General features: G+C 36.9%; 3 protein-coding genes across 3 annotated transcripts in view; 2 read left to right on the top strand and 1 right to left on the bottom strand.

Annotated features, from left to right (window-relative positions):
* LOC306639679 (uncharacterized protein) overlaps positions 1–20,299 on the top strand; it is a gene marked incomplete at both ends in the record, with an annotated part of 51,931 nt that extends 31,632 nt beyond the window's left edge. Inside the window, 3 exon segments of the mRNA XM_079103459.1 lie at positions 6,716–6,810; positions 9,340–9,495; positions 19,362–20,299. Of these exon segments, the coding sequence (XP_078959585.1) occupies positions 6,716–6,810; positions 9,340–9,495; positions 19,362–20,299 (1,189 nt within the window).
* On the top strand, positions 10,796–11,722 carry LOC306639111 (olfactory receptor 9G4-like; the record flags this gene model as incomplete). The annotated part of the gene is made up of 1 exon (XM_079102536.1): positions 10,796–11,722. One exon carries the CDS (start codon positions 10,796–10,798, stop codon positions 11,720–11,722), a length of 927 nt encoding a protein of 308 aa, XP_078958662.1.
* Positions 20,300–23,160: 2,861 nt separating the features above from the next.
* LOC306639678 (olfactory receptor 9G4) lies at positions 23,161–24,099 on the bottom strand (the record flags this gene model as incomplete). Its single annotated transcript, XM_079103458.1, has 1 exon — positions 23,161–24,099. One exon carries the CDS (start codon positions 24,097–24,099, stop codon positions 23,161–23,163), a length of 939 nt encoding a protein of 312 aa, XP_078959584.1.
* Positions 24,100–27,898: the final 3,799 nt, after the last annotated feature.

The raw sequence follows: 27,898 nt of genomic DNA, 5'->3' as shown, positions 1-27,898 counted from the left end.
GTATGACAGGACCAAGGAATCCTGTAAATAGTTTATACCTCTAAAGCCACTTTTTATAATGAGAACACTTAAAATCTACTCTTAATAATTTTCCAGAATATACTATACTGTTATTAACCATGGTCATCATATTATCCATTTCTCAAAATAACTCTCAAAGAATAATTGGAGATCTAAAAGATAATCTTTATATTTCTATCTCAATTTTAAGATAAAGCCTTAGCACAATGACCAAGTTTAAATTCATGTTTTTGCTTTTCCTAGCATGAGATGTTAAAGCCTTGGAAGTAGTAACAGAGATTTTACTTCTTCTGACAATCCAGAATCCTAACTAATTTAGCCCATCTTTAGTTGTCGCTGGTTGTAACATGGGCCTTTGATGTGTAATACGGACAAGCAGAAAGGGTGTTTGTCCTACTTTCTGACAACAGTTCAGTCTCTTCTTCCAAACTTTGAGGGAAAGAGGTCTCTGAGGTTGTGTTCCATGACTCCCTGTGTTAGTTTCCTTCTACACTTCTAACTAAATGTCATCAGCTTGGCGACTTAACCAGAAATTTAACCGGTTGAATTTCTGACAGTCAGACATCTTTTAAAGTTAGCATTGCTGAAACAAAACCAAGGAAGGCAGGGCCATCCTTCATCCAGAGGGTGGTAGAGAATTCATTTCTTCTTATTCTACTGTTTCTACATCTGCTTTCTTTCGTGACACCTGTACTATTTTACATTCCCCTCAAATACTGCCAACACTTGTGTTATTCATGATTTTGATAAGAACCATTTTAGCAGATGTACTATGACACCTCATTGTAGTTTTGATTTGCATTTTCCTATTTATTAGTAATGCTAAGCATTTCTTCATAAATGTGTTGACCATTTATATGACTTATTTTGAAAAATATCAATTTAGATTGTGGTTAGTTTTTTTTTGTTTTTTTTTTTTTTTTTTTTTTTTCATTGTGACCAAACTCCTGACACAAACAATTTGGAGGAGGATAGTTTTATTTTAGCTCATGATTTCAGTACTTTGAGTTCTTCATCAGTGGCCTTCATTGCCCTGGACCTGAGAAGAGGCAGAACATCATGGCAGAAGTGTATGCTGCAGAAAAGATGCTCAGCTCATGGAAGACAGCAAGCAGAGAGACAGAGAAAGAAATGGTCAGGGACAAGATATAGTCCCCAAGAGCACACTATCCCACACTCCCTGTGACCTACTTCCCCAAACATTGTCCCACCTCCCAATAATCCATCCAAAATTTTAAACCACAAAATGGTTTAATCCTCTGACAAAGTTGGAGCCTTCATGATTTAATATCTCCTAAGAACCTCTCCTCTGAACGTGGATGCACTGGGGACTAAGCCTTTAAGTACATGAGCCTTTGAGGGACATTCCAGACCCAAACCACAATAAGGTCCTTTGCTTATTTTTTACTCAGATGAGTTATTACGACTGAGTAATTTGTTTTACTTTTGGTATTTTAGTGTGCTATTGAGTTGTTCCCATTCTTTACATTTTGGATTTCCCAAATATTTTCTTTCATTCCTTATCTGTTCATTAGCTGTGAACTACCTTAGAAGAACAGAGACTATAACATAACTGGGATTTTTTGAAACTTTAAAAATACACATAGTTACAATTTTCACTTGATTGTATATATGTTTCAGGTGTCCATACTATTTTAACCTATAAATGGGAATCATTGCCACAATTCAGTGAATTAAAAAAATTGTTCAAATTGTGTAATTTGTAGGTGAGGAAATAGCAATATAAGCCCAGAAATTTCAACTTTAAAAATGCTCATCTAATTCCATAGTTCAATTAAATCAACCAAATTCAGCTATGTGCATGTATGAATATACCACAATGAAGTTCAATTTACATAAAACTATTATGTGCAATAAAAAGAAATAAATGGAAGACCAGTAGAGTAGAGGACAGGGATCAGAGGAGTTGAAAAGAAGGGAAAAGGAAGTCCTGGGGATTGAAATGGAGTAAATAATACTACATATATACATATATGTGTATATATATATATACACACACACATGTATGTATATATTTATGAATATATTTAAATGAACTCCACTATTATTAATAACTACAACACTAATAAAAGAAAAGTTGCTACCAAGCCTACTTTGCTCAAACCACAATTAGCAGATTATTCTTTCCTATAATGTCCCTTTGAAGCTCTCTATTGAGAAAACTTAGCTTCAAAGGAGAAATGTTTAAAGGAATTCTCTCACTTATCACAGAGTATTTATTTTAGGATACGTTCAGAGATGAGAGGTCATTGACAAAAGATAACAGGATTTTCAAGAAGAGCTCAACTCACTTGTAAACAGAGAATTATTAAGTCGAACACAAAATATGCATAGCATGACAAGACTGTTCTGAGGGTGGCATTGGGCCTCCCAAGCCCCCCAAGTTCTTCCCTTTACATTGCTTACAGTTCTTGAGGATGACTGTAGATAACTGTGCAATATAACATGCTAAGATAAGAAGGGCTGAACAAAACAGTCCAGGCTCTTCTGGTCACTAGCAAGATGTCCCTGAATATCAAACTGTCCCTCCCTGCTTTAGCCCAGTGGGTTGTGTAGGGATGAGGTATAAAACCCAAGACTGGCTGCTTTCAAGGGTTCTCTCATTTGCTGTGCAAGGGGTACATGCAATATTATCTCCATGGGCCCTGTGCAGATTTCCTGGGCCATGGGATATTGGCTTACAAGGAACTCTTGGTTTTTCTTGTCCCATTTGACCATGTGTAAGGAAGAAGCCATTTCATGTAACCTGCAGAGTGTGTATGTGTGTGTGCGTTCTGTCTCACTGAACTCATACAAATTGGCAACAAGTTCATGGTGGACATGCTTCACAAAATTGGCCCTAGAAACAAGTGTATTTTTTCCTTTTTGGTCCTCATTTCTTTACTTGCTGTGATTCAAAAATAATAGATTTCCATGAAAATGGATGAAGAGTAGAGTACATATTTTTGCCCATAGTCACTGTGAGCTTCCAGAGAAAGAATATTTCTCCCAACAATTTAACAAGGGAAATAGAAATAGTTATATGAGTAGACAGTAGTGGAGACATAGACTGAAAGACAAGAGAACATAGAGATTTCAGAAATGCCTACTATCTAAGAGAAGATTCATTGTGAAAATTAGTGACTCATAAAAATTAAAGTTCTATGAATGTATTTTTGTGCTTGTTCAGTTTTATGCATGAATTAATTAAAGCTAGAGCACATTACTTTGTGATACATCATATGTCTTCATGTGAGCACTCTTTTACAAAGAGAGCATGAAGTTTTGCCAATACCTAGGACCTTATGTTAGTAAAAAGCTGCTATGACAAAACTCCACATGCTTGGTGACTTAAACAATAGAAATGTGTTCTCATCATTTTGTATGCTGGAAATCCATATGCAAGATCCAGCAGGGTGGTTATTCTAGAAGCCTCTCTCCTTGGCTGGCAGATGCCAGTTATCCTTCTGCATCCTCACAAGACCTTTTTCACTGTGTGAACCCAGACCTGGTGTTCCCTTGTGCCCAAATGGTCTCTTCTGATAAGAACACATCAAAATATTTGACTTAGGAGCACCCTGACCACTTCATTTGAGCTTAATCACTTTTTAAAAGGTTCTATCTTCAAGCACAGTCACATTTTAAGGATCTAGACATTAGAGCCTCAATATGAATTTGGAAGGGGAAATAATTCAGCCCACAAAACCAAGTATGAATAGGAGTTTCCTCATGAATGAGACAAGGAGTTGTAGCCTGGAGACAGAAAAGAGGATATGAGAAGGAAAAACGTTATGGACCACAGGGAATGCTAAAGAAAAGTTCAAGTAGTTTAATTTGTAGAATTTCTATTATCAGGCATGTTTTACAATCATGCTGCAATTTAGATTCATTGTATCAACTTTAAATGTAAAGTTACTCATTTCTACCTCCAACATTTTTAATCTTTAATCTTTTAATAAGTATAGAGTTCTAGAGATATAGGAATGAATCCTTCCAACATAAAATAGTAAACATCTTCCCAGCTCAGAAAATATATTGCAATTTAACTGCTTTCAACCTCTATTTTAAATTTGTTCTACTTAGTTATACATGACAGTAGAATGCATTTTAATACATTGTACAATTGGAGCATAACTTCTCATTCCTCTGGCTGTACATGGTGCAGAGTCGCACCACTAGTGTAATCATACATGTATATAGGGCAATAATGTCCATCTCATTCCACCATCCTTCCCACACCCTCTCCACTCCCCTCACTCCCCTCTGCACAATCCAAAGTTCCTTCATTTTTCTTTACTCCTCCCCATTGTGGATCAGCATTTGCTTATCAGATAAAACATTCAGGCTTTGATGTTTGGGATTGGCTTATTTCACTTAGCATGATATGCTCCAGCTCCATCCATTCACCAGCAAATGCCATAATTTCATTCTTCTTTAAAACTGAGTAGTATTCCATTGTGAATATGTACCACATTTTCTTTATCCATTCATCTTTTGAAGGGCACCTAAGTTGGTTCCATAGTTTAGCTATTGGTGAATTGAGTTGCTATAATCATCCATGTGGCTATGTCACTGTAGTGTGCTAATTTTAAGTCCTTTGGGTATCTTGCAATATTCCTTTCCGTTGGTCTTCAGAAAGTTATTGTCTTTCTAGTTTGCAAGTTAATATATCTGCATTGATAGCTTTTTGATTGTTAAGTAAGTTCTGTCTTGGAATAGCTGTCAGACAAATTACACTGTGGTGTGTTTAAAAGAAGCATCACAAGAGTCAATCAGCATCATTGTTTTTATATTCATACTTTTGTTTACATATTTGAACCTCCATCATGAAAACAAGGAAGGATGTTGAAATAGTCATGTTTTTCTGTTCATATTGCAGGACTGAATGTTACTTTTAGAATATTTTATATTTAGAAATACATCAAGGCTGACTTTACATTTAACCTTCTATTTTATGTCAGATATGTGTGCATGTGATAAATGGTAGTCCATTGCTACAAAGTTTAACACAGACAATGTCATGTTATGTTAATAAAAGCAATAAAATTTCTGGCAGAAAATTTTAAAAGTTACTCATTTCATCACAACCTAATTAATATCATCTGCAAATTCCAGATGGACTCTGAGTCTTTGGAGACTTCAATACATATTCTATACTGCTACGTGGGAGAAGTCTCAAAGCACTTTTGAGAAAACGTATATATTGAATCCAACAAAAACGCATGCCTAGACATCTGAGAACAGAGAAAAGTTTGTCACTTCCAGGAACTGGCCTTTCTGACCACAGGTAAGCCCCTAAGGTCAAGTGCAGCAAAGCAGTTTGGCCTCTCTGTGACTAAAATTAAAAACTACAATTCAAAGGGAATAGAGTCTGGCTTGGCTCTAAGTGGGTCACTGCTTTGATACACACACACACACACACACACACACACACACACACACCACAGCTTAATCCTATTCTATCCAATGATATTTAAAATTGCACCTGCAATTTAAAATTGAGGCAGGTAGTTGTGTTATACCTTGCATATTCACATAAGCAATGGAGAAATCAAGAGGACAAAAAATTGTCTTGCTTTTGACTCCAGTTTTGAAGAAGTTTGCCCTGCGTTTTCCAAACTCCTAGGGTATGATGTTTCATTTCTTAGTTCTCATTTTCAGATTCCAGAGGTCACATTATTTCCACAGAACTTAGAGAGCTCCTGTGAAGAAAACAGGAAAAGACTACGTGGGCAGGTGCAGCTAGCTCAATAAGCCATTCTATAGAAGAGGCTTTAACACGCTAAGTTCCAACACAGTTTATGACTTATTTCATATTCAAATATCAATTGGAAATTTCTTTCACAGTCCAGATGGATTTGAGGACATGAGAATGAGTCTTTTTTGTTTAATCTTATTTTTTAGTAGTGATACAATACACTGTATTGGTAGATTTATAACCTGAATGGTTTGGACTAAATTAGAATTAGACAACAAATACATTTGACAAACAACTTCAAGACTTAAGGGGAATTCCCCATTTACTCACTAGAGAAAGATTTACTAAGAGTCCCTTAGTTACTTGGAACTGTTCTGTTGCTGGATTATAGCAGATCAGTTAATGGAGAACTCTTTTTGACTTAAGACTTTTGCCTTGGGTTTAAGAGCAACAGACAATAAACTCAATAAACACAACTTAAGGGAAACAGAGAACCACAAACAGACAGAAAAAAGAAGGATGGAGATTGGTGGTTGAAAGTGATGATGGAACAAAAAAAATAGTAGGAAGGGCTTTGGAAAATGCCATTTGAAGCTTTGTAAGTGAGGAGAGGATATAAATCCTGCAAACATATAGACAATAAATTTTCAGACAAAGAAATGGCCAATAATCATTGCTATTGGGGCAGAGTTGTACTGTTGGTGGGACTATGGGAAAGTCAGCAAGGCTGGAGCAGAATTAAGGAGAAATGAATGTTAGGATAGTAGAATTTGAAGTCTAAGCCATGAATCAATTCCTAACCATCGTAAGAAACTTTATTTTAACTCAGTATAAATTAAGAGTTTTATGTATTTTAATACTACCTACTTCCTTTCTTGTGTTTTGAGTATTATACTGGATGCTATGTTGAAATAGAATGTGGCAGGGACAGGTATTTAGACCAGTGAGAAGCTTCTTCTGTACACTCTGCAAAAAGTTGATGATGGTTTATTCCAGAATGAAGGCAGTGCAGGTGGTTAGACAGACCCAAATCAAGAAACATAAGGATGCAAGCATTTTCTGCATTCTTAAAGAGCATATAGAAGACCAAGGTATAGGCTGATTCCTAATTTTTGTCTTGACAACCTGAAAAGTTAAAATATCAATGATTGATTAGGAGAATGAATAGATTCATTACTTTTTGGAAACAAATTGGGAACTCAGCATTAAACATGCTAAGCTAATTAACTCTCACTACAGAATGTCAGCACTGAACAAAAACTTAGGCATCTTCAAATTCTAGAAGATGAATGTATATATAAAGATTCCTGATCTGCTCCTCTACAGAGTATTGGTCTATTTTTTATGATTGATTCTATAAGAGATGTTAAGATACCAGAATCATAGAATGTTGGTGTTTGCAAAAGTATCAAAAGAATTTTAGATGCATGAAATGTGTTGCTGGAAGGAGATGATTCTCCTAAAATCACCCATGTAATCAGACCTGGAGCTATATCCCCATAAGGATTCCTCAGTCTAAGACCAATGAACTTTGGACTTCTAAGACTCTTACCCCTTTGTCAAATTATATATTAAGGTTTGATATAATCACCCCTCTTTAGTTTTGTACCTCTTGTCTATGCTTGTATCATATCCAAAAAAATCATTGCTAAGACAAATATTAAGCATCTTTGACCTGTGTTTCCTTCTAGATATGCATAGTTTAAGATCTTATATTTATGTTGTCAATCCATTTCAGGTTAATTTTTGTGAGTGGTGTGAAACATGGGACCAATGTCATTCTTTTGCAAGTGGATATCCGGCTTTTCCAATGCCCAACATCAAAGAAACCCTCCCTCCCTCATTGTGTATTTTTGGGGAGATTTTCAAGGATCAGTTGCACAGGTTGATTTCTGGGCTCTCTATCAAGTTGCATTGGTCTCTATGTGTGTTCTTATGCCAGTCATATGCTGTTGTGAAGACTATGGCTTTGGAAAATAATTTGATATCAGGAAGTATGATGGCTCCAGCTTAGCTCTTGTTTGTGGTGATGACCCTAGATACACTGGACCTTTTGTAGCTACAGATGAACTATAAGATCTTTTTTTCCCATTTCTGTTAAAATTCTCATGCAACATGGATGAACATGTAGAATATTATTTTAGTGAAGTAGGGCAGACCGAAGGAAAAAAACACTGTTTGGTCTCACTTAACTGTGAAATTATAGAAACAGTGACTAGAATGGTGGCTTCCAGAAGCTGGGGAATAGGAAAGTGGGGAGACAGAGGGCACAGCCTCTCAGTTAAAGCAGAGTAAGTTTGGGGGTCCAATATACAACATGATGCTTACAGTTAATAATACCACATTGCATAATTGAAATTTGTTAACAATTGATTTTACTTGTTCTCATTATAGAAAAAGTTGGCAAAAATATGTGAAACTTAAATAATTACTTATAATAATAAGTAGATGACAAAAATATTAAATTTCCAGAATTTAGCAAGCTTTGGAGTGACACCACCACCTGGCTTAAATTGCTTCTTTGTAAAAGCTTTATTTTGCCCAGGATCTCCGTTCTCATAGTCAATCATTATTCCTTTCCCATGGAATAAAGCAGTCATCATTTCCTACATACCTTTTCTTTCCAGCCTTTTCTTTCTGATCTACATAGCATTGAAAATTCTTGTCATGTTCAGAGGTGAATATTGTAGATTGAGGACTTGTTAAAAGTCCTTCCTGAGATTAAAGCTTCAATGTACTGGAATTTGAATTGGTACCCAGACGAAATTACATTTATTTGATTCTGCCTGTCCCAGACCTGTTTGCCTGCAACTGGACTTCCTCATATGTTTGTTAGTTCTTTACTCAGTTGGGCACTGTATCATACAGAATGGCCTCATGCCTATGCCAGTGATCCAACTTCATGTCAGGTTGAGTGACAGAATTTGACCACATGCCTCAATATCCAACAAGCTAGCCCAGGCTTATTTACATGGTGCAGCCAAGCTAATGATTGATCAGGCCATGCCCAAATGCAAGATGTTAAAAAACAAAACAAAACAGAATTCACCCTGTAATCAATAAAGAGGTATGGTATTTTCTTCTTTTTTCTTATTTTTGGCACAAATGATACATGGATTATTGGATCATTGGATTAACTTTTCTAATTACATGTAAGCATTTTGGTACTAAGACAATGTGGTCTACTTATGATGCACACAGAAGTGAGAATCATAACCAAAATATCAGGTTTGTTTAATGGGGTGTCCTTAAGTTTTCATCCATCCATTGCAAGACGTAAGAGTTTTTGTGTAGAAATGGAGATAAGAAATTTTATGACCAAATACTTACTCTAAAATAGCTCTTGTTTTTTAGCTTTTCCCAATATTTTGTAGAGGACTGGTTATGCAAATAGAAATGCCCCCTTAGAGGAGAAATTGAGACGAATGACCATACTTCTGTCCTCCAAAATTAGGTTGAATTTTGAACAATCTGTCTTGACTCAACCTAGAATTTTTAATTCTTCCCATTTCCCTCTTTACTGGAGTACTGGTGTCAATAGGTGACAGAAAGAGAACTTCCTTCATTCATTCTGGGGTCATATTTATTCCTCACAATGGTAATAACTTCTGTCTTTATAGGTTTAAAGGCAGCTTCTGAGTCTGTAGCTGCGGCACCTAGCCCCGGTATTGAATGTGCTAATGAAAAGGTACATTATGCAATAATAGAAGAGTCTTCACAACTTCCAGTTCCTTTTACTATTGTCCTCTCTGAATATCATCAGCTACATTTGAAAGGTGAGGATCATGCATCTCGATTTCTAACACACAGGAGCAGTGAACCTAGAGAGAGAGGCCTTCGTTTGGCATGCTGGTTACAATGCTTACTTACATTGACTTAGCTCAAAGGTAAATACTTTTAACCTTCAAACAAATAATAATTTTCTCTTGCATGTTAATTTTCTCCATCTGCTTTAATGGTTAGGGAGGGAGTCAGTGATCTAAACAGTAATTTTTGGAAAGGTTTATTTTAAATTATATAGATGTATTAAAATTAGTAATGTAGTTATTAATTGAATTTCTCCTTTTATCTTTCTTCTGAGATGTTTGTAGTTTCAGCATTGGAACTTACAGGACTCATGATCTCTCACTACCTTAACATAAAATATTGAGTTCTCCTCACAATATCAAAAATTGCCTTGAACATGCATGTGATTTCTTATCACCTGGAAGGAAATTGGAAACAGCTCATTTAAGAAAAATATCCTCTTAACATTTTTTCATAAGTAAAGAAATTCATGTTTTAGTGAGCTATAACATTGTCTTAGGAAGGAGAAAATGGGAGAAAAGAATCCTGCACTTCTAAGAATGGTAAATGACTTCACATTTGGAGCACATGCATTTAATTAAGAATTCTGGGTAGTTATGAGCTGTGCTGTTCAGCTTTGTGACCTTGGACTTGCTACCTAAATACTTTGTGCTTCAGTTTCTTCAACTAAAACAAAATCGTAATAAAGTCACCTGCCTTATAAACTTCAGGTGAGAATTAAATTAAATTGACTAAGTATAGGACCCGAGTGGTAACTGGCACAGAGTTACTGATACCAAACTTCTAATTGCACTTATAGCAGCAGGAAGAGTACAATATATCAGTATTCCTATAAATACCATCACACTACTTGACACATGAGATGTTTCTTAAGTTGTGGGCCAGTGCTGAAATATTTTTCAAATACAGACTATGTACCAAGCATTCAGCTGGGTGTTCCCATGTGAATCTTTACATAATCAGACAGTCTGCCAGGAAGCTATTAGTCATCTTTGTGAGCTGATTTCTTCTCACTTGTTTGATAAGTGAATGACCCTGTGTTAAACAGATAATAAATGGAAACTCTCATTTTAAAACAGCATTTTGACTTCAATTCTAGTAGTTTTCCAAAGTCAAAGTCTTATGATTCCACATAGAAAGAAATCAGTTTTCACAAACCCCCAAAGAGTTATTGACTTAGTTGATACTGTTTATTTCTCTAAATATCTAAAATTGTCACTAATTCATTTTTCTCCTCATTGTGATATTCAGGCTTTCCCCTTTGTGGACATGGAAGTGGGAAATCGCACCATCCTGACTGAATTCATCTTTTTAGGCATCTCAGCAGACCCCCAGTGGCAGCTGCCTCTGTTTGTAATATTTCTGATGCTCTATTTGCTAACCATGTCAGGAAACATGACCCTGGTTATCTTGATCAGGATTGATTCCCGCCTGCATACACCTATGTACTATTTCATTGGCAGTCTGTCATTTTTGGATTTCTGGTACACCTCTGTATATACCCCTAAAATCTTGGCCAACTGTGTCTCAGGAGATAGACGAATTTCCTTGGCTGGATGTGGGGCTCAATTTTTCTTTTCTTGCTTGGCAGCCTACACCGAGTGCTATCTCCTAGCAGCCATGGCCTATGACCGCCATGCAGCTATTTGTAAGCCATTGCTTTATTCAGGCACCATGTCTGCTTCTGTTTGCACTGGGCTTGTTGCTGGCTCCTACGCAGGAGGCTTTCTGAATGCCATAGCCCATACCGCTAACACCTTCCGCCTGAATTTCTGTGGTAGAAATGTCATCGACCACTTTTTATGTGATGTGCTGCCGTTGGTGAAAATGTCCTGCACGGACACTCGGGTCTACGTGATAATCCTTTCCAGTTTGGTGGGCTTCACTGTCCTCTCCTGCCTGCTCGCCATCCTCATCTCCTACCTCAACATCCTCCTGGCCATCCTGAGGATCCGCTCAGCCTCGGGAAGGCGCAAGGCATTCTCCACCTGTGCTTCCCACCTGGTCTCGGTCATGCTCTTCTATGGCTCCTTGCTCTTCGTATACTCAAGGCCCAGTTCCAGCTACTCCCTGGAGAGAGACAAAGTGGCCGCCCTGTTCTACACCATCATCAACCCTCTGCTCAACCCTGTCATCTACAGCTTCAGAAACAAAGACGTCAAAGAGGCCTTCAGGAAGGCAATTCTGATGATATAACCATAAGCTTAAAAGTTATCTTTAATGCTTTTATTTCAGTTTACGAGTTATTGACTTGTAGGGATGTTTTGTTTTATTTGCTTTATCTCATTGTGTCTTGTTCTGTGGTACCAGGTATTGAATCCAAGTCCTCTCACATATTGGCAATTGCTCTGCCACTGAGTTATAAGTACACCTCCCACCAACATTATTATTTTTTGGATAGAGTTACACTCTGTTGCCCAGGATGGCCTGGAACTTGGCATCCTCCTGAATCATTGTCTTAAATAACTGAGATTAAGATATGTGCCACCACATCTCATAGACTTGTACATATGTTTGTATGCATTTCTCTATTTCATTTAAACAAAGAAGTTACAATAATGAACTATTGAGCACACGCCACTCTTTAGTGATTTTTTTGTGATGTGCATTCTAAAGTCTGTAATATTGGATTGTTTAAGTCCTGCAATATGGTGTTTCACCTCTGTGCTTACTACATTTTTCATAAAATTCTCTTGGTTTTCTTTGGGAGGTTTTAGACAGAGAGAAAAGGAATCAAATGTTTTTCTTGCATATCATCTGAGTTTGAAGTTTAGTGAGGAAACTTTATTGGATTAACAAATGACAAGAAATGATTAGATTGATAGAAATTTGCTGAGGATTTTACAAATATTTACTTCTATTAAGACATCCCCTCAAAATTTCTTTCAAACTCTCTCATTGAACAGATAGAATATATTTATGTAAGTCTTTTACCTTCTATGCTAATGTAATAACTGCCAAAATGTTTAAATTTAATGGAAAAAACACTTGATAAGTCCACAATGAAAGATGTATTTGAAGGATCTTATACTACAGAGTGAGTACTCCTCAGTGAACTCTTGCAGTTGCACAATGTAAGCCCCACTAGGGGAAAGTGGCAGCATCAATGGAACAAAATTTAAAAATCAAACTAACAAGACCCAATGATATTTTCTTGCAACAGAAGGATTTGTGCAGAAACTAATAGCTCTAAATTTATCTCATGCAGGTGTTCAGATGATATTGTGTTCAATACTTTTCAAAACAATGCAATTTAAGGATTATAAGTGATGCTTTAAAAATGAAGAGCTTACTGCTCTGAGGTTAGAACTTTGTTTTTGAAAAATTATAGCCATTGAATGAAAAATTATAGCCTTTAGTGGAAAATTTGCTACTAAATATATAAACATGCTTTAAAATGTCAACGAGGGTCTAAGGACTTAGTGAGAGCCTGTCTTGAAATAAATTTTTTAAAAAGGGCTGAAATGTGTCTCAGTGTTTAAGCACCTCTAGGTTCAGTCCCTGGAACAAAAAATAAATAAATAAAAGTGTGAGGTTGTCTTTTGGTCTGCAATGTATGAATATCTTACCTGAAGAGCATTTGGAAAAACCCAAGTATAGCTTCAAGAGAGTTTGTGATCTCCTGCAGGTGTTCAAGACTACTCCAATGATGGAGTCAGAGCCCTCAAATCCGTCACCTTCCACGGTCACCACCTATGAACACAGCTGCACTGGAACCAAGCCTTCAACACATGGGCTTCCAGGAGATGCTTCAGATCCAAGCCACATCATACTAAAATGTAGCCACAGCTAACTTAAGAGAATTGCTGAAGTTTTGGCTGGGCAGTAGGATTAGAGATAGAAATTTAGGATCAACATGTGCAGATGAGGACTTTCAAGGGGAATGCGTGTGTTCTTTGAGTTTAAGAGGAGTGGTGGTCCCCGATGCAAGTCTACACAGTTTCATGAGCAAGAACTGATGGATCAAGAAGTGAGCAAAACACTGGAAAATTAAACTTGGAGAGGCACGTGGATGGCTCTTTAGAAAAGCACAGTGTGAAGACACTTATGCTACATTACTAAATGTCCACTAGCGAACATCAATTAGAGTAGACATTCATGGGAAAAACACAAAAATTCTATGCCACTAATAATATCTACATCACACAACTTACCAAAGTTACAGGAAACTCTTCATTCCAATACTCCAAGATTTAAAACAGCTAGTTCCAGAATCTTTCATAGTAAGCATTAAGCTTTTATAACCAGTCATGAAGTGTACAAAATGAGACTCACTCTTTGCTTCCCTAGATTGCTGAGCTTGAATAGTGTGCATATTACAATGAGCCATGGCAGTAAGGATGGAAACCATATCTGGGCTCAAAAAATAAAAATAAAAATAAACAAGGTCTCCTCTCTTTTATCCTCCACTTGTCAAGACAATTTCAAATGAGGCACTACCATGACTCTTCTCACCTAACTAGTACACTGCCCTGTTTTTTGTTCACTAAAATGTATTTTCCTCATGAGAGTCAAAGTCTCTCATAATTTTAAGTCATAAGTCAGATCAAGTACATTTTTTGCTTAAAATTTTCAAATATTATAATCAGAATAAAATCCATGCTCTTTACCCTGATCTAAAACCTTGCTACCTAAAATGTGTGAATCAAGAGTGAGAATTCTAAGTATCATGGACATCTGGTTAAAGGGAAGACCCAGGGAATTGCTGTGACTGACTGAATTACCTTCTGCATTTCATGGGTAGGTGAGTTAAATTCTACTGGCCTATCATGTAAAAGATGTTGGATTACTCTGGATCTTCCAAGAAGACACCACGGCGGAATTAAACAGGCAAAGATTTTATTGGATGAAGTGTCTATGTCTTCAAGATTAAATGGAGACTGGCTTCCCCCTCTACCAGCTTAAATTAGTGAATTACATATTTCTATACTGAGACAATTTGAGTTAATTTTCCTTCAAGCACAAATGTTTCTTCTTTACAAGAAATACAGTGCTTTGTCTGCTTTCCATCTTCTTCACTCCATAAGGATCTGCAAATCCAGTAGATATTGCCATAGATGTCTACCCAACAAAGTAATCATCATCTAGTTTTTTTGTATATAGGAGCAATCCCCCTCACCTTATCTTTACAGTTATGTACTACAACCTGGTTTCTGCTGTTCTGAGAATCTAAGTGCTTTGCAGCTTCTCTCACTCCACTCCCTAGCCCACTGATGTCAGCCTCTACAGAGCTTTATGGGGATGCTGATGATGTTCCTAACATGCATTTCTTAATGCCTTAGAACAGTGATGGTTCCTGGAATCCTAGAATAAGGAAGATAGGGGGCTGGTGATGTTAGGCAGTGGCAGATCCCATTACACCTAACACAACATAAACACAGTCTCAAAAAGAACTTTCTCAACTTTGCTTAATAACACCTGATTTGTCAACACACAATTCCATTTAATTGTCTTGTTAGTTCCTCCCCAGGCAATGAAATCCTGAGGGGAACAGCAATCAATAACCCTGGGAACGTGGAAACTGGCATAAAAGATTCTGGAATTTGCAGATTCAAATTCTGTTAAGATGTTGTTGTCACTGAAAACCTTAGGTAAGTTGCTCAATTCAGATGTTATAGCTAGAAAAATTTATTTCTCCTCGCAAATCAGTTTAATAGCCTTCTATTTCTAACCTCTTGTTAGGCTGAAAGAAGAGGCCTCTCTTGAAATATATTATCTTCCTGTTTTAATCTCTGAGTTCACACAGAGAAGTAGAACTTCACAATATTGGCAATACAAAAAATAACCATTAACCCTACAGAAAAAATACAAGCAGAAGAAAACTAAATGTGCTAACAAGAGTCCACCAGGAACCACTAAGGGAAGAAGCAGCCTTTGTTAATATCTGAAGAGCAACTGAGGTGAATGAAGTAGCAGAGATCATTAGTTCAGAGGACAAAAACAAAGGCATATGGTATTTTCAAGAAGACCTCTGATAATGAAGCTTATCTTAAGCAGAAAAGGGTGGCTTTTAATAATTTTGAGTGGAAAATTTACTTTTTGCTTATCATACAAAAAAATACCCTTTGTTAGGAAGATACATATGTAGGCTGATTAACATATCCTGCCAGGTAAACAGATTTTCTTGTTCTGATTTAAAAATACAGGATCAGCACTTCATCAGCCTTTTCCTGCTGTATGTAGTGATACCAAGGGAAATGCTGAGGGCATTTGTGCCCTTTCTTTGTGTGACCCAGGGTGAGCCATGAGCATCTTTTTTTCTTTCTTCAAGTGAAAAGAATTACATGATTTTTTATAAAATCTAAGAGACTGAAACCCAATAAAAGCTAATTATCTATTTAGATAGAATAGACTTAAGAGGAGAAAACTTTAATGCAATGAGACACAGTAAGGGGCTGGAGCACCCCCTGGGCTCCCAATGGATGGTTAGGCCACTGAGAGGTCTACCCTGCAAAGGCAGTGGGGTTGGGGGCCGAAGAAAATGCCAGTAGAGGAGTACATTGCACACATGGAGGTGTCAGTACCAAGCACAAATCTAACCCATTGCAGTACTTTAAATAAAAATGCAATGGTGCTGCTTTACACCTGCATAGTGTCATTATTTGCACAGGATGGATAGTTTACATGACAATGTATTAAGCAATTTATGTATAATATCTCCTTTAAATCTTTCTGCAGTCATATGAGAAAATTATTATTATCCCCTTGCATAGGCAAGAAAAGTGAGATTGGGGTATTTAAATAAGTGTTGCAATGTCAAAACTACTGAAACAAACATCTGTTACAGCTCATCTACTGAAATTCATAAAATTATGAACCACATCTTTACATGCATTAACTTCTAGAGTCTTCACAACATTGTAATACAGGTAAGGCTCCTGTAATAAATAATAATGACAACAATTATAGTAATAATAATAATAGAGGAGGTATTCATTTCAGCATTTCTCAGTGTGATTTACAGACAATTTGCAAATACTTGGACTGCTTTCATGAAAGCAGGTTCTTTGGGGCTCACCTACAACCTGCTAAATTAGCAGGTGATTTTATGTACAAAGAATTGAGAATCACTTGTTCCTCTGGTGTTACAACATACTGGACATTTGCTTGCTCTGTAGTTGAGTTGACTTCTTTACAACCATTCTAAGAAGAGATAAATTGCCTATGCTACTTATGAGTAAAGGCTTTGTATTGTGGTGGGGAACTTAAGTCCTTGTTAATTGCCGGAAAGTCAAATGCTTTTTAAGCTCTCTCTGGTTTGATGGACATCTCTGATTTCTAAGACATGCTTCCTATTTCTATCTGTCATCACATCTGATAACAGGCAATCTGTTGCAGACATGGAAAACACTTTATTTGCAGATGAACTCTATTCAGGTAAACAAATATTTGGTCAGGCTGATCATTTGGGGACTATTTTATTTGTTTCTTCCTATCTGGGTTTGCAAAGAACACAGTTAATCTGAGTTTGCTGGTGTCAGGATATGCATGTGGGATATCAAAAATTTTATGGTGGTTTTAGGGTTAAATGACACCATTTGAGGCCACCTAGAACATTGATCCTGAGATGTTTCTCTTCTAAATCAAGGCTGCCCATTCATTCATTAAGTATTTATTGTGTGTCTGTTATAGGTCAAGTATTCATAGATATTGGGAATATACTAGTGGATGAAATGGACAAAAATCCTTCCTATCAAAGTTTACATCCTCTTTTCTCTGACCCCAGTGACATGGTAAATTAAGGGTCAAATCACTACAGGTAATTGGAACACAACGATTTCTCTAATTATTTTCTCTTCTTCCCATGATTCCTAGAAGAACCTATGAAGATTCACAAAGTAAAACATAAAGCTTTGGAACAGAGTTTCTTAACATTTGGTAACATCCTTTAAGAACATCTTGAACTCTATGCTTGGGGTTTTGGCCTGGGTGACTATTTAATATGAAGAAAACCAGGGTGAGAAATGTCTGTTATCTGTGGGACAATCCTATGCAAAGGATAATTGTCTCAAAATTTACATCAGGTCTTAATGTATACTTGTGCACTGAAAAAAATCTATATGAATATGAAATTGGCTCTACATTAAAATGAAAGAAAATATATATTTGTAAGTTTTCCTATATTTAGGAAACTTATCTAGGAATTTCAATTTGAAGAATAATTTTCATTTGGTCACCTTCTCAGTAAAATCTCATCACCAATGTTAATGCCATTCCTGGTATTGAAGACGCTTAATATCTTCATGATGCTTCTACATGTATTATCTACTTTGCTATATTATCTATTTCACAAAATGATCCAACTTTTACATATTGAATTTGCATCTTGTACAACAAATTCCACATGATAATTATTATCATATAATAATCATATTATTAAATACTTTGATTTATGTCTTTTATATTTGACTTAGAATAGTTGACAAACTATTCTTCAACTATAAATTTCATTTTGGACCATAAAGGAAGCACTAAAAAATGTTTGTTTTAAAAAAAGAGATTTTTCAATATGATAGAATTCTGAACCGCTAAACACAATGACAGTCTTTAAAAAAAGATGTCCATTACTAGGTATAGAGACTGGGAAATAATATTAGTACCAGGCTTTTAGGCCCCCAAAACCCACAATGACATCAGACTTGTTTTTATTTGATATAAAAATAGGTTGATTTGTTGGTGCCCATTTTAATTTCACCCTGACTCTCCATCTGATTCATTCACTGAGGTTCATGATAAAATGTGTCAACCCCTCTTGCCAACTACATGGGAACAGAAAATTCTCTGAGATTGTATTAAAAGATATTCTCACTGCCTCTTAAATCACAGGGACAGCCCACTTCTCATGGACTCCGAATGTGTCCATTCCCAGCTGGAAAATGGGAAAATGGATTTTTCTCCATGTCTAAATTCCATTAGCTCCTAGTTCATTATTATCCAATTATCTGGTTTAATTTTTGTAATAGCATAAGACATTAATTTTAAAAATCTCTCTGTATTTATTGATTTATTTGTTTTTTTCATATCTTTGCCTTGTAAAATAAAGTCTAAATAAATTAAGAGTCAGCCCTCTCAACCTCACAGCTGTCTTGGTATCTAAAACAGCACCTGGAGCTAAAGAAATTTTTTTTGCAATAATAAATAACAAACCCATTATGGTTTGAATATGAAATAGCCCCCAAAGGTACCTGTGTTAATGCAGGAATCTGCAGAGGTGAAATGATTGGATTATGAGAGCTATAATTAATCTGTGAATTAATCCATTTGATAGATTAAAAATTCTAAAAGACTACTCTACTGGGTATTAAAAATTCTAAAAAGTAGTTAACTGTAAACCAGTGTCACATTGCTGGAGGAGGTAAATCACAGGGGCATTTTCTTAGAAATTGTATCCTTTCCCCCAGCCTGGCTCTTCTCTCTCTCTCTCTCTCTCTCACTCTCTCTGTTTCTTAACTGCCACTTGGTGAGCAAATTTCTTTGACCATTTCCTTCTTCCATGATACTGTGTCTCACCTCATGCCCAGAGCAATGGAATTGGCTCACCACAGACTGAACCTCTGAAACCATGACCCCAAACAAACTTTTCCTCCTCCAAGTTTTTCTTGTTTGGTATTATGGGCATAGTAACAAAAGACTAACACAAATCCTTAACATCATTTTGAATTTCCTATTATTAAATGCATCTCATATATTGAAATTGAACTCAGAAAATTCTTGTAACTTGCAAAAGGGAGGCAAGGTTCCTGTTTAGTGTTGAGCACATCTCGGGGGCTTAGCACAGAGTTGGTCGTGGCAATGAAATCTTCCCTACTCCATCCCTAGGTGAAAGCTGTCTAAGGCATGGAGAGGAACAATCACACAGTGACTGAGTTCATCTTGTTGGGCTTCACAACAGACCCTGTGATGCAGCTGGTCCTCTTTGTTATGTTCCTTGGAGTGTACTCTGTGACTTTGGTAGGAAACACCACCCTCATTGTGCTAATCTGTAATGACTCCAGGCTCCACACACCCATGTATTTTTTCATTGGAAATCTGTCTTTCCTGGATCTCTGGTATTCTTCTGTCTATACCCCAAAGATCCTAGTGACGTGTATCTCTGAAGACAAAAGCATCTCCTTTGCTGGCTGCCTGGCTCAGTTCTTCTTCTCTGCTGGGCTGGCCTACAGTGAGTGCTATCTGCTGGCTGCCATGGCATATGACCGTTATATGGCTATTTCCAACCCCCTACTTTATGCTCAGGCCATGTCAAGGAGATTGTGCATCTGTTTGGTTCTATATTCCTATACCGGGGGCTTTGTCAATGCAATAATATTAACCAGTAACACATTCACCTTGGATTTCTGTGGTGACAATGTCATCGATGACTTTTTCTGTGATGTCCCACCCCTAGTAAAGTTGGCATGTGATGTGAAGGAGAGCTACCAGTCTGTGCTGTTCTTCCTCCTGGCCTCCAACGTCATCGCTCCTACCCTGCTCATCCTGGCCTCCTACCTCTTCATCATTGCCGCCATCCTGAGGATCCGCTCCACCCAGGGCCGCCTCAAGGCCTTCTCCACCTGCTCCTCTCACCTGGTCTCTGTCACCTTGTACTATGGCTCCATCCTCTACATCTACTCTCGCCCAAGTTCCAGCTATTCCCTTGAGAGGGACAAAATGGTTTCTACCTTTTATACTGTGCTGTTTCCCATGTTGAACCCCATGATCTACAGCCTGAGGAACAGAGATGTTAAAGAAGCCCTGAAAAAGCTTTTCAAGTTGGTACAGTTCAAAGCCTAAATTGATAAACTTTTTTTCTGATCAGTGCTAAGCTATAACTCCTGGGGAAAGATGGGGAATTGGATCTTAAAATATCAATTTCAGTTTAATGAAATTCAACACATATTTTATTTGTATTAGTTTCTTTGTTTTGTCTTAGTGATTAAGCTAGAATTTCTACTACTGATTATAGATTAATTTTAATATTAGTACAATTTTCAAAAGGCATGAGCTGGCCCAATTATTTCTCCCTACATAGTGATTATCATGGGGATTTGAAAGTAACATAATATGGATTGATATTGTTGACTATATACTGTTCTTTAAGTACAAACAGATCTTCTTCAATGATAGACAAAAAAGGAATGTCAAGATGTTTGATGAAAAGAGAAAAAGCACTGATATGTAAGAAAATAAATGCAGGTAAAATTAAAGATAATAAATTTTGAGCTAATAACAACAATACAATGTCTACAACTACTAGTTCTAATGTTTTCTAATTTTAATGAATTTTATAAATGTGATCATTTCATCAATTGCAATCGTCTTTCAATGACAATGTTCCAACTTATGAGCTAGAAGCTCCACTTCTGTAAAAGTTAACTGATCATCCTTCACTTATACTCTTGTAAAGGGTATTAAATAAAATATCAATCAAATCAAACCAGCCATAGACTGAATATTGAACTGTAAGCTATGTTTTCATAATTAAAATGTTCTGTGGAAAAATACTAGCATTGGGTCTATAATGTTGTCCTGTTCACCAGAACCTGTAGTTGGAATTTCCCCAAAAACTGTGGCACAGAAGTTCCCCTAAGGGGCACCCCAAACCATCCTGAGATAGGGCTTAGTGGGATTCCAGGAAAAAATCATTGATGGGTGGATAAATTCACAGCATTCACTAGGGAATCTTAAATACAGGAGTGCTGCAGTGTGTCCTTGCAAAGGACAGCAACATGATGGATGCCATACCTAGTTGTGTCCACCAATGGGGGTGAGTTTTATTGAGTTTATATGAGGGCTAAAGAGAATTGGCTCAAAATCAGGGTCCCCATGCATTTAGCAACATATTTGGTCATTCATTGTTTTAGGTAACAACTTAAACACGTCTGTCAGTGCCTGCTGATAATCAAGCTTCCTGCTCTGTTTCAAGTGTCCTGGGAGAACATGCAGCTGGTTGCCACATGGTCAGGCATCCTGTGTTTCTTGGCCAGGACAAGGAAAAAAGCAGAGGGAACTGGGGACTCTATCAATGGGTTTTTTTGTTGTTGTTGCTGTTGATTTATTTCATGTAGTTTGGTCTTCTTCTTTTCCCCTAGTGGGGTTCCATGGCTGTGTGACCTAAGGGAGAATATGGTAAGTACTCATATTCTCCAGGAGAGAACACTCATGTAGAAAGATGTATAGTCCTAAGGACATGTATTTCCCCACGGATTTAGGAATGATTTGTTATTTTATAATCTAAACAACTCTTAAATATTTTGAATGATGTTAGACATAGAAGAAATGAGGCTTTCAAATACAGTTTCTGTATATTCAATTTGTTCATAGCTGCTCAATTCACCATAGCCAGATTGTGGAACCAACCTAGATGTCCTCCAGTTGATGAATGGATAAAGAAACTGTGGCATATATATACAATGGAATATTACTCCACCATGAAGAATGATAAAATGATGGCATTTGCAGGCAAATGGATGAAATTGGAGAATATCATGCTAAGTGAGATAAGCCAATCTCAAAACACTAAAGGATGAATAATCTCACTGATAAGTGGATGAGGACATATAATGGGGGGTAGGAGGGGTTAGCGTTAGGGTTAGGGTGAGGTTTAGGGTTAGGGATAAGGAGGGTGGTAAGAATGGAGGAAGGAAGGACTGTATAGAGGGAAAAGAGGGGTGGGAGGGGTGGGGGGGAAAGGGAAAAAAAATAACAGAATGAATCAAACAACATTGCCCTATGTAAATTTATGATTTTTAATAAAATAAAATAAAAAAGAAGGTAATATTGAAACTCAATTCATAAAAGTTGGGGTTTATTCATAGTAATTTGAGGGTTCTAAAATTAAAGTTCTTTCTTCAGTCCAGTCCAGTTGCTAGGGACTGAATTGTGCCCCAACCCTAATCATACACTGAAGGCCCAAGTCCTGTCATGAATGTATTTGGAGTTAGGACTTTAAGGAGGAAATTAAGGTGAAATGAGGTCATAAATGTGGGGTTCTAATCAGATAGAACTGTGGTCTTACAAGAAGAGAGTAATACCTTTCCCACCCCCATGTGAGACACAGAGAGAAGGTGGCAGTCTGTAAGTCATGGAGGGAGCCTTCACCAGGAACCAAATCTGCTGAAGTCTTGGTGTTGGACTTCCCATGCTATAGAACTGTGAGAAATAAAATTTCTGTGGTTTAAAAAAAAAAAAAAAAAGAACTTTATGAAGGAATTTAGAGGAAACATCTTACTAAAATTAATTATTTGTAAAATCTGGAGTAAATATTCCAGAGTACCATCATTCCAAATCTTCTCCTCACCTAGTAATGATAGTTTAGCACGTTTTCAAGTTAAACTTCATGCTTAGAACTATTCAATTTCCTCTTTCTTTCCCCCAAACCTCCCAATGACAGCTAACGAAATGAGTTTTATGAAAACTCTAGTACTGCAAAATAAGCAAAGTAACATTATGGAGCATTAAACAACCTAGCCCTGCAGGTTTAGAAGAGTTAGTATCACAAAAAAATAATAATACTTTGAGTTTTTTGTTCGATATCTCACAGTTTAAAGTATATATATTTTTTAATTTAAATGAAATACAGGGAGGGGTATGCACATGTCTACGAGTCAATTATTTGGAAAATGTATTAACAGTGTTCAGCCAGAAAACAATCTTCATGCTTGTGGTCGTATGGTCTGTGTTGCCTTCCTGAAGGCCTCTTTGACATCTTTGTTTCTCAGGCTGTAGATAAGAGGGTTGAGCAAGGGGTTTAACACAGTGTAAAACAGGGCAGCCACTTTGTCTTTCTCCAAGGAGTAGCTGGAACTGGGCCTTGAATACATGAAGAGCAAGGAGCCATAGAAGAGCATGACCGAGACCAGGTGGGAAGCACAGGTGGAGAATGCCTTGCGCCTTCCCGAGGCTGAGCGGATCCTCAGGATGGCCAGGAGGATGTTGAGGTAGGAGATGAGGATGGCAAGAATGCTGGAGAGGACAGTGAAGCCCACCACGCCCAGGAGGACTTTTTCATAGACCCGAGTGTCTGTGCAGGACATTTTTACCAATGGTGGTGCATCACAGAAAAAGTGGTCAATGATATTTTTACCACAGAAACTCAGGCGGAAAGTGTTAGCGGTATGGGCTATGGCATTCAGAAAGCCTCCTATGTAGGAGCCAACAACCAGCCCAGTGCAGAGAGAAGTAGACATGATACCTGAATAAAGCAATGGGTTACAAATGGCCACATGGCGGTCGTAGGCCATGGCTGCTAGGAGATAGCACTCAGTGTAGGCCACAACACAGGAGAAGAACAACTGAGCCCCACATCCAGCCAAGGAAATGCGCTTATCTTCTGAGATACAGTTGGCCAGGATTTTGGGAGTATATACAGAGGTATACCAGAAATCCAAGAAAGACAGATTGCCGATGAAAAAGTACATAGGTGTATGCAGGCGGGAATCAATTCTGATTAAGATAACCAGGGTCATGTTCCCTGACAATGTCACCAAATAAAGCACCAGAAATATTCCAAAAAGAATCGGCTGCCATCTGGGGTTTGCTGAGATGCCCACCAAGATGAATTCAGTCAGGACCGTGCGATTTCCCACTTCCATGTCCACAAAGGGGAAAACCTGATTATTGTTACCAGAGAATAAAAGTCACTTAGAGATTTTCCTTTTGAAACAACATAGCAAGTATATCAATTGAATCATCAGTTTCTAATGCATAATTTTATTTTTTACTGTCTAGAATTTTAGAACTTCAGTCTGACTTGTAATGATCATTGGGATTGGTACAAAAATGATTTTAAAATTAAGTAATTCACTTATCATCTTTAATCTAAGACATATCTATTATTCTCACAAAAAAAAAAGATGAGATAAATGAAATTAATGAAGATGACTAATAATTTCCTGGAAGATTGTCTGAGGAAAAATATATATATAAGAAAACACCAAGGTTAAGTTTTAACAAATGATAGGCCCTCAAAAAAATTCAGTTTCCTTCCATAGATCATTGAAAATTTCTTGTGTGTCAAGGATGGTGTAAAAGTAGATTATCCTATCCCTCCTGCTATTAGTACAAATAGAAAAATAAATACATTTCTGATCATGTACCAGTTTCTCTTCGCAGTCCTATATTTAATTTAACTGACTTAATTTTCCGCACAACTTTATAAGGTAGGTGGAATTTTGTTCTTCGTGATATGAGGAAACCAAAGCATAAAATGTTCAAGTAACCACAAAGTCACAGAGCAGGTGAGCTGATATTGGAACCCAGAATCTGTTTAATCAATAGTCTCTGCTCAGATACCAGGTTATAATTAGATAGGAGGGAAAAGTTCTGGAGTGCTATTGAATAGTAGCATGACCATAGGAATTGGCAATGTACTGCATAGCTTTAAAAACTAAAAAGAAGAATTTTGAATATTTTACCATAAAGAAATGATAAATGGGGAAATAGATGTATTTCCCTACCTTAAACATTATACAAGGTATATATGTATCAAAATGTCATGTGGTACTGCCTAGATACATATTTTTTTGTTTTTTATATGTCAATTAAAATAAATTTAAGTTTAAAAATTTTAAAAATAACAAAAAATGAAAGAAGAGCATATACTCTCCACCACTGCCATTTCTCTCTCATGGGTGAATACTTGTTCTCTCGTGTTCTCCTAGTTAAGGCAAAGCTGTTACCCTCTTTCTACCTGCAAACCTCTTACAACTAACTTTTCTCCAGCTGATGAGTTTTGTATGCATAGTTCATGTGGTGGATGCTGAGCAAAAGGAAGAACCCAATTTTGGTTGGCAAGGCATTGAAAAAGCATGAATCCTTTAAATTTCATATCCTGAATCTCCAAAGTTCTCAGACAGAAGCCAAGAAGAGGTGTCTAATTAAAACAACACCAAATTAGAGTCAATGTCCCAATAAGCAGCTGACCTGTTTCCAGCTCTTGAGGCAAAGGGAGAAACTGAAACTAAGAGAGGATGCTGATATATTTCCATATTCAAAATATTTACCTTCTAGAAAAAAACAGTGTTCTAAGCAGAAACTCAAGCAAACTCAAGGCCTTGACTGCTTCATTCATCCAGTGTTCTTTGTTTCTAGGAAGGAAGACATGAATGGACTAATATTTCAAATATACACAATGATGATCAGTGATTTGATTTGATTGATGATACTATAACTAATCAGCTTGAAAACCTAAAGACAAGTCCACCTCTTTTATTCTTAGTACATAATGCATCTTTTTCATTAGCACATAGAGCACAGGGACTTCAGTCCTACACCCAAGATTCCATAAGCAGGTTTTTACTTACCTTTATGACCCTATCTTCTACCAGTTCTCGTCACTGAAGACTTCACCATACAAGATCACACATGTGATTGATCTTTCAATAATGATTTTACATGTCCTCAAAGCTCCACAGTTAACTATATAGTGCTGTCATTAATTTGCATGCTGTAAGTTTTGTTCCAAATCTGACCAAGCTTGAGCAAAATTAGCATGGCAGGAACTTATGGTTATCTTTTACTACATTTGTTTTTCTGACTTCAAGAGGAAAATAATTAATAGAATAAATTGTCTAGTCTATGGGTCAGTATTTTCCCAGAAGATGAACTAAAGGAGACTTAAAAAAATTGAGAATTGGGCCAAATAATAATACTCTCTGTTGGCTAAGAAGAGAGTGGGAAAAAATCCCGTCCCAAGAAAATTAAGTTATCAGAGTTTTCAACTGAGAGAAACTGGTAAGCTAAAGAAACTGAGGGAGGTTAAATAAAGATGGATGGTTAGAGGTGCCTTGGAAGAGTCAAAAGAATCACTAGATCACACAACTTTTCCCAGAAACTCAGGAAGCTGAGGCTGGAGAACCATAAATTCAAATCTAGCCTCAGCAACTTAGGCCCTAAACAACTTGGTGAGACTCTGTCTCAAAATAAAAAATAAAACCAAAAGGACGTCTGGGGGGATGTGGCTCATGGTTAAGAGCCCCTGGATTTAATCTCTGCTAACAAAACAAATAAAAATAAGACTTTTGCAAGTCATAGAGAAGACTTTATCCTTTAGGCCAATAGAATGGAAGCCAATAGACATTATGAGGAATTAGGGTGATCACATATACTTATATAAAGTTCACTCAGGTTGCAGGTCTGAAAATGTATGGAAGGGAGTAATTCTTCACTCTTAAGTGGAAACGCTGAAATTCTCATTTGTCTGTCAGTGGTTGATACTAGCCTTTTGATCTTCTGAAGACAGAAAAGAGGCACTAAAATGTCTATGTAGAATTAGAAGGCATTATATGAACTTGAAGTATATCCTGGTTGTTAGAGTCTTAATCTAACCTCTAAACAAAATTCCTATTTCCATAATAATTTCTCCTTAAAATGCTGTTGAAGTCTAAAGATAAGACCCTTTAAAATATGGGTTAGTACCAAAGCTGCTTTATCTCTTTCTTATTCTTTTAGAAAACTGTGAAACTTAGAAACTATGATATCCTGGAGAGAATATATAAATAAATTTGATATAATTCTCATTTAAAAGATACTTTGTCATAGCCATCATTCCGACTTCTGTGTGCAATAAAATTATATCACAAAAAATTATCACATTGTATTCTGTACCAGAGCCCATAAGTTTAAAGTTGAAAGAGGAAAATTAAATTAGATCATAGATTAAAAATTATGTGTTATAGTACCAAACAAAAACGGTCACAATTCTTTACTGATCTCAAGAGTGGATTGTTTTTCCCATCTCTTGCGACTTAGATGGCCTGGTGATTTGCTCTGGCCAATAGGTTGCAGCATAGATAGGCAGCCCCATGTGCATTGCCAGGTTGGGTTTCAAGAGCCTTTTTTCTTATTTCTCTTCTCACTTCAGAATCCTACTACATGTCCATGAATAAGCCCTGGCTATCTTACTGAATAATGAGACATCTGGTCCTACCCTCTCTGTAGTCACATAGAGTGACCCCCAGATATGCGAGTGGGGCCATTCCCTGGGATCCAGACCACAAACATATGAGCAAGCCTGGTTGAGGGCAGACAGGTCCAACATAAGCAGAATTGCAAAATGGACATGACACCCAAGTTTAAGGCCTGATTGTCTTATTGGTAGCTCTGTCATCTTGGAAAAGCATTTTAACAACCTGCCAACCCCTATGCTCTCATTTCCAAAAAGAGGAGAAAAATCTCAATGTTATATAGGTAAAATGCACAGCCCACTCTACACAGCTAAAATAGCCACAAAATGATAACGTTTATTTTTCTGAGAGAGAGGAAAAATACCTGTTTTATTAATAAATTCTGAGCTTATGAAAGAAAGAAATAAGGTTAAGTTTCTACAAATAATTTAAGCCCAAACAATGGTATCATTCAGTATCTAGCTAAAATCCTTATGTTTAATATTTT

Source organism: Sciurus vulgaris, assembly GCF_902686455.1.
Source record: "Sciurus vulgaris genome assembly, chromosome: 11".
Lineage (NCBI taxonomy): Eukaryota > Metazoa > Chordata > Mammalia > Rodentia > Sciuridae > Sciurus > Sciurus vulgaris.
The sequence above is the reverse complement of the archived record's forward strand: the minus strand, read 5'-3'. Positions and strand labels throughout refer to the sequence as shown.